Here is a 7,500-nt window from a genome sequence, read left to right on the forward strand (position 1 = left end):
GGTGGCAGTACCCCAGCAATAGTACCACCAGGGTCAGGGCCAAGATCAGTACCGCCAACATCCTGGACTATGAAACAAAAGCCTAAGGTAAGTCACGAAAAATACACTGAATGCTTGAACAGCATCCATTTGTTAATCCCCGTTCAACGCCAACCTGTAACTATTTTTGTGTTAAGCCCTTTCCTAGATGTTCGCTGCAATTTTGTATGACGCAAGCTGCACTGATGTGGTCGTTGGTTATAACACTTAAAAATCGAAAAACGTACAAGACAAAGACTACTTTTCACTTGCAAACACAGAAATTTCCCTGCTCTTCACCCCTCCCCCACCTAATACAGACACTGACTCGCTGTGAACAGCGATACCATGTCAGTCCGGATGCTTGTGGTTTAATGTCAGATAAATCCAAGTAAAAATGGTTAGATATTGCCTTGTAATCTCGTGTCCTAAGTGTTGCGCACACCCAACCCCCATATATATATATATGTGTGTGTGTGTGTGTGTGTGTGTGTGTGTGTGTGTGTGTGTGTGTGTGTGTGTGTGTGTGTGTGTGTGTGTGTGTGTGTGTGTGTGTGTGTGTGTGTGTGTGTGTGTGTGTGTGTGTGTGTGTGTGTGTGTGTGTGTGTGTGTGTGTGTGTGTGTGTGTGTGTGTGTGTGTGTTTATCTAGTTGCATTTTACGGGAAGTGGAGCTATGTTCGTGGTGTCTCGTCTCCATATCTCGTTTTATCTAGACTGTTTTTAAATTTGTGTATCGTTTTTCCACACACCACATTCTCACCTAACTTGTTCCAAACGTCTATTATCCTGTGGGGAAAGCTTTTCTTTTTCAGGTCTCTTCTATAACTGTCTTTTTTTATTTTCTTTCCTTGTCCTCTTGCATCTCTACCATCCCATTATATTAGATCCTCTCTGTCAATAATTCCCATGCCTTTCTCGAATAGAAACACATCAAGCTTATGACACATGATCTTCCTTGTCTAAATCCAAATTGCCTTGGATTTAGTATATAATTTTTTTTCTTCAAATTATTTACCCATCTAACTTAGATAATTCTTTCACAAAATCTAGCTACCGTACTTGTAAGAGAGACCGGTCTATAGTTTGTTGAGTCTTCTTTGTTTCCTCGCTTATATATTGGTACTATATTATTTTGCTCTTTTCCAATCTTCTGGAACTTTTCCTTCTTTCTATGAACTGCTTATTAGACTATGTATTTTGTCCGTTAGTTCGTTCCTGCATTCTCTTAAAATCCAGTTTGCCATTTCATCTGATCCATGCGATTTTCTGACTTCGAGATTACTCAAGTGATTCATTATTTCTTTCCTTGTTACTTCTATCTCTTTCATAGGTGGGGGGGACTTTCTCCTCCCACTCGACATCTCTAAGTTATATGTTCTCCCTCGTAAACACTGACTTGAAATGCTTGTTCATAATTTCTGCCATTTCTATTTCCTCTGTATATTCAATTCCTCCTTGTCGTAGTTTCACTAATTCTTGTTTGTTTTTCAGTTTGTTGTTTACAAATCTATAAAACAGTTTTGGTTGATCTTTACATTTTTCTATGACATCCTTTTCGTATTTTCTCTTTTCTTGTCTGTGCACTTGTACATATGGGTTTCTATAACTAGTATATATTTTCCGTTTTTTAGGTCTTTTGTCTTTTTTCCATCTTATCCAAGCTTTATCCCTTTTATCTTTTAACTCGCTACATCTTTTGTTGTACCAACATTTTACATATCCCTTTTTTTAACATACTTTTCCACTCCTTCCTTATCAGTTTTTGTATAAAAAATATATATATTTTCTATTGTTGTTTCTTCCTTGTGTATCCTTTCCAAGTCTGCTTTTTTTTTTTTTTTTAATATTCTCTCATCAAAATTTGTTTTTCCATACATCAATCTTCCCTTTCTATACTGTTCGTTTTTCTATGTATTTTTCTTCATTTAGTTCCAGTTCAACTAATGTGTGGTCACTTTTACTTAGTGGTGTCTTATATTCAATCTTGTCCACTATTTCAGGTTCTGATGTGATTATTAGGTCCAGTCTCGATGGTTCTTCCTCATTTCTATACCTAGTGTTCTCTTGTATCGATTGTGTCATTGTATGTTCTATAATCATATCAAGTAGAACATTTCCCCATAGGTCGTCTCCACCTTTCACTGTCATCTCTTCCCAGCAGATTTCTTTGTGATTAAAGTCACCCATTATAACTATTCTTCCTACATTTTCCATTATCTTATGTAGTGTTATCCTTGTGTCTTCTAACATATTTTTGTGTTCTCTCTCCTCCCACGAAGCCGTTTTAGGAGGCACATAATTTACCACAAACTTCCTGCCCTTCTTGTACCTGTCCTCTATTTCCATCAATAATCATCTCTACTCTATTCTTTCCATATGTAACATTCCTCACATTTATATCCTTCTTCGTCAGGAACATAACTCCACCACCTTGTTTTACTTCTCTGTTTCTATCCCAATAATTATATGCACCATGTCCTACACTGTTGGATGGTAATGGACCTTTCAACTGTGTCTCTACAATTCCCATTATGTCCGGTTCTTTTTCCTTCGGGTAATCATTCAGTTCATTCAATCCTGTTATTAAGCCATCTATATTTGTAAAAGACACTTTTAACTTTCTGTTACCTCCATCCTGTTTTCTGTTTCCCTTTTGTTTTTCTCTACTATGAACCATTTCCTCACTTTCATATCCACCACTCGCTAATAGAATTTCTCTTTGTCTGACTCTGCATTGTTCTCTTTTTTTTTTTTTTTTAGCTTCAATTCTTTTTGTTTTTCTTCCCTTTCCTTCCTCTTTATTAATCTCTCTTTTTATCCATACCTGTTTATACTGATCGCTTCTTGTTAGTTTCCCTGTTTTTGCTAAAATATTCTCTGCTGTCGTTTGTGACCTGAATTTAACCTTAATTGGTCTGGTCTTGTCTATACTGTATTTCCCTAGACTATAAAATTCTTCAATTTCTTTTTCTATTTCTTGTTCACCTTCTTGAAATATTTTGATACCTTGTTTACTTTTTCTTTCTCATCCCTTACTCTTGTAGTCCTATTTGGATTATGCTTCTCTTCCATTCCTAATATAATTATACATTTCTTTTTATCAGCTAAGTCTCCTACTATATTTTCCTTCTCTCTCATCCCTTTAATAAATATGTCCTTTTGCTACGGAATATTTATTTTCTTTGTTACTCCTCTTTAATTCCTCATTCTCATCCTTTACTACTCTCAACTTTTTAATTCTTCTATTTCTTTAGTTAGGTTTTGATTCTCCTTGTTTAGTTCTTCCAACTTATCAATTCTTTGTGTAATTATTGCGAGTTAGCTAAACCTAACCTCCCATGATTCGTTCATTTTTGTTAGTTTTTCTTCTAGACTTGCTAATCTGGGGAGGTTGACATCTCCAACCTCATTATATCCATAGAAATATTTTTCTTCATTTTCCATTGAGCTATTCTTATATTCCTACTTTTGATTCCCTTACTTGTTCGACATCAACTGTGTCGTCTGCACATCGTTTGTTGTTGACACTCCTTCTGGTGTTTGAGGTATGTCATCCCCTTCCTCATTTCCTTCCACTTTTTTTCAATAATGCCTCCCCTTTGCCTTTTTTTTTTAACCTATCCACTACACCACGAGCTTTCCCCTTCCCTACTAATACAACACAGGTACTCCCTCGTCGCTGAAATCCACGAAAGTTGCTGTTTTTTCGGAGTTCCAATCTTCGCCGTCAACCCGACGATGTGTGTGTGTGTGTGTGTGTGTGTGTGTGTGTGTGTGTGTGTGTGTGTGTGTGTGTGTGTGTGTGTGTGTGTGTGTGTGTGTGTGTGTGTGTGTGTGTGTGTGTGTGTGTGTGTGTGTGTGTGTGTGTGTGTGTGTGTGTGTGTGTGTGTGTGTGTGTGTGTGTGTGTGTGTGTGTGTGTGTGTGTGTGTGTGTGTGTGTGTGTGTGTGTGTGTGTGTGTGTGTGTGTGTGTTGGATAACTCCTAGAGCTTTTAGACAGCGTAATCTATATATCTACCTATCTACACGTCATCTATCGGCTCTCTACATCAGGATGTGTACACAGATGCACATGCATATTGCAGCACCAGGAAGCAGAGCGAGGTGGTAGTCTGACCTCACGAGACCACAAGGGTCAAGACGTCGCGGTCAAGTTCTATTGCCCATCATCAAGGTCGTGTGTGTGTGTGTGTGTGTGTGTGTGTGTGTGTGTGTGTGTGTGTGTGTGTGTGTGTGTGTGTGTGTGTGTGTGTGTGTGTGTGTTTGTGTGTGTGTGTGTGTCTGTCTGTCTGTCTGTCTGTCTGGCTGTGTGTGTGTGTGTGTGTGTGTGTGTGTGTGTGTGTGTGTGTGTGTGTGTGTGTGTGTGTGTGTGTGTGTGTGTGTGTGTGTGTGTGTGTGTGTGTGTGTGTGTGTGTGTGTGTGTGTTTGAGTGTATTTACCTAGTTGTATTATACGGGAAGGGGAGCTATGCTCGTGGTGACCCGTTTTTGTATCTCGCAAGATCAAATTTTTTCGTAAAATCTTGTATTCGTTTGCACACACTATTTTCTCATCCAATTTGTTCCATATATCTATCACTCTGTGTGGGAAGCTGTTCTTTTTCAGGTCTCTTCTGTAGTTGTCCTTTTTGAGTTTCATTGCATGTCCTCTTGTTTTTCCTGTCCCACTTTAATAAGTCCTTTCATAATTCTGTAGATGGTTAGTAGGTCCCGTCGTTCTCTTCTTTGTTCCAGGGTCGGCAATTTCAGTTCGGCCAGTCTTTGTTCATACGTCAGGTTTGAAAGTGTTGGGACCATCTTTGTCGTTGCTCTTTGTATTCTTTCTAATTTTCTTATCTTCTTTTTTGTACTGGGTGACCACATCAGCGCTGCATATTCCAGTTTTGGCCTTATCAGTGTTTGTAATATTTTCTTAATCATTTCCTTATCCAGGTATTTAAAGGCCACCTTTATTGATCTCAACAAATTGTATGTTTCTCCGACTATTTTATTTATATGTTTATCTGGCGGCATGTCTTTGGTGATGATTACTCCTAGGTCCCTTTCAGAATTTACTTTCTTTACTTCTTTTCTCTCCTGATATTCTAGTCTTGCTTTTCCCAAATCAATTATACTGCACTTCTTGATGTTGAATTCTACCTCTCATCTCTTGCTCCACTCTGAGACTTTGTTCAGATCACTCTGTAATGAGTCACAGTCTATTTCGGAGTTTATTCTCTTTAATAAATTTGCGTCATCCGCAAAGCAGTTCATGTAACTTTCAATACCTTCATCCATATCATTTACATATATAGCAAACATTATTGGGGCTAGTACTGACCCCTGTGGGACGCCACTACTCATTTCTTCCCATTTTGAATATTTGTCTCTGAGCATTACTCTTATTTTTCTTCCATGTAGGAAGTCTTCCATCCAGTTCAATAATTTTCCATGTATGCCTCCTATTATTTCCAGTTTATATAGCAATTTTCTGTGTGGTACCTTATAAAATGTCTTTTATAGGTACAGGATTGCACAATCTGCCCAGCCAACCCTTTCTTGCAATATATCTATCAATCTTGAATAGAAACAAATCAAATTAGTGGTACATGATCTTCCCTGTCTGAATCCAAATTGCCTCGGGTTCCATGTATTATTCTCCTCCAGATATTTTGTCCATCTATCTTTGATGATTCTCTCACATATTTTAACTATTGTGCTCGTTAGGGACACTGGTCTATAATTTGCAGGGTCTTCCTTATTTCCCCCCTTATATATTGGCACTATATTGGCATTTTTCCAGTCTTCTGGTAGTTTTCCTTCTTTGAGTGAGCATTCAATTATTTTGTATATTTTCCTGTTAGTTCGTCTATATATTCCTTTAGTATCCAGTTTGCAAATCCGTCCGGGCCATGTGACTTATTTACGTCAAGCTTTAATACTTGATTCCTTGTTTCATTCTAAGTAATATTTCATTTCTTCATTGGAGGAAATCTTACTTCAATTCTTTGATCACAGTTTTGTATATATTTTTTTCTTTGGTGAATACAGATTATAAATATTTGTTCATAATATCTGCCATTTCTATATCTTCTGTGTATTTTCTGTTACCTTGACGTAATCTAAGTATTTCCTGTTTATTCTTTAGTTTGCTATTTACATATCTAAAAAATAATTTGGGTTGATTTTTACATTTTCTATTATGTTCTTTTCATAATTTATTTTTTCTTCTCTACGTATTTTTACATATTCATTTCTTAGTTTGGTGTATATTTTCCATTTCTCAGATTTTTTCCTTTTTCCATCTTTTCCATGCCTTATCTCTTCTGTCTTTTGCCTCACTGCACTTTTTTATTATAAAAGGATTTTATATATATACCCTTTCCTGTTTTTGTCTAGGTACATACTTATCCTCTCCTACATTATAGATTTCCTTCCAAATTTTCCATTTCTCTTCCACCTTTGTTTCTTCATTATTAATTTTTTTTCCCAATTTGCTTCTTGAAAGAATTTTCTAAGTTTCCCAAAATCTGTTTTGTTATACATTAGTCCTCCTTTTCTATGTTTTTCGTTAATTTCTATATATTTTTTTTCATTTAATTCTAGTTCTAGTAGTATGTGATCACTTTTTCCAATTGATGTCTTGTATTCGATTTTATCCACAATTTCGGGTTCTGATGTGAATATCAAATCCAATCTTGAAGATTCATCGTTATTTCTATATCTGGTATTTTCCTTGACCCATTGCGTCCATGTGTAATCAATGGTCATTTCCAGTAATATGTTTTCCCAGTGATTTTCTCCACCTTTCACACTCATTTCTTTCCAACATATTTCTTTCGAGTTAAAATCACCCATAATTACAAGATTTCCTTCTTTCTTTAATATTTCATTTAGTGTTTTTCCTGTGTCTTCCAGCATTTTGGAGTGTTCACTTTCATTCCATGCGTGAGTTTTAGGCGGGACATAAATCACTGCATACTTTCTATTTTTCATATCTCTATCCTCTACTCTTATCATAATCAACTCCACATTGTTCTCTCCTTCTGTGATTTTTGTCGCATTTAGGCCTTTCCTGGTTATCAACATGACTCCTCCACCCTGTTTTGTTTCTCTATTTCTGTACCAACAATTATATAATCCTTGGCCTATACTATTTGGTGGCATTTCAATTTTGTCTCCACAACCCACATTATATCTGTTTTTTCTTATTCCAGATAGTCATTCAATTCATCTATTCCTGATGTAAATCCGTCTATGCTGATATATGTTTTTTTTCTTCCTTTTCTTCTTGCTCCTGCATTTCCTTTTCCCTTATGTACCATTTCCTCAGTCTCAAGTCCATCACTCTCCAAAAAAACTCCTTCCTTTCGTTTTCTGTTCTTTTCTCGTTCTTTTCCTTAGCTTCCTCTTTAAGTGTTTTTTCTTTTTCTTTTTCCTCATCACTCAGTTCCTTTTTTATCCATAAATTTTTGTAGTTTTTACTTTTTGCTAGTTTTCCTAC

The 7,500-nt window shown here is 36.5% G+C and overlaps 2 protein-coding genes across 4 annotated transcripts in view; one reads left to right on the forward strand and one right to left on the reverse strand.

Moving 5' to 3' along the window:
• The window catches only part of LOC143024988 (cytochrome P450 9e2-like), a 30,837-nt gene extending 30,472 nt beyond the window's left edge, over nt 1–365 (reverse strand). Inside the window, exons 1-2 of one of the 3 annotated variants that reach the window (XM_076184544.1) lie at nt 267–365; nt 1–67 (exon numbers count right to left, since the gene is read on the reverse strand). The exon at nt 1–67 is cut by the window's left edge and continues 110 nt beyond it. In XM_076184544.1, coding sequence (XP_076040659.1) covers nt 1–61 — 61 coding nt within the window. In that variant the 5' untranslated portion in view covers nt 62–67; nt 267–365. Of the gene's footprint in view, nt 68–154 lie in introns of those variants that run through there. The other 2 variants (XM_076184545.1, XM_076184546.1) reach the window with 2 other exon arrangements.
• The window catches only part of LOC143024990 (serine racemase-like), a 56,064-nt gene that overhangs the window by 63 nt on the left and 48,501 nt on the right, over nt 1–7,500 (forward strand). Inside the window, exon 1 of the mRNA XM_076184556.1 lies at nt 1–87. This exon is cut by the window's left edge and continues 63 nt beyond it. The gene's annotated coding sequence lies outside the window, so the exon portion shown is untranslated. The remainder of the gene's footprint in view (nt 88–7,500) is intronic.

The sequence above is a fragment of the Oratosquilla oratoria genome, chromosome 4, assembly GCF_046742065.1.
Source record: "Oratosquilla oratoria isolate Oo_2021 chromosome 4, ASM4674206v1, whole genome shotgun sequence".
NCBI lineage: Eukaryota > Metazoa > Arthropoda > Malacostraca > Stomatopoda > Squillidae > Oratosquilla > Oratosquilla oratoria.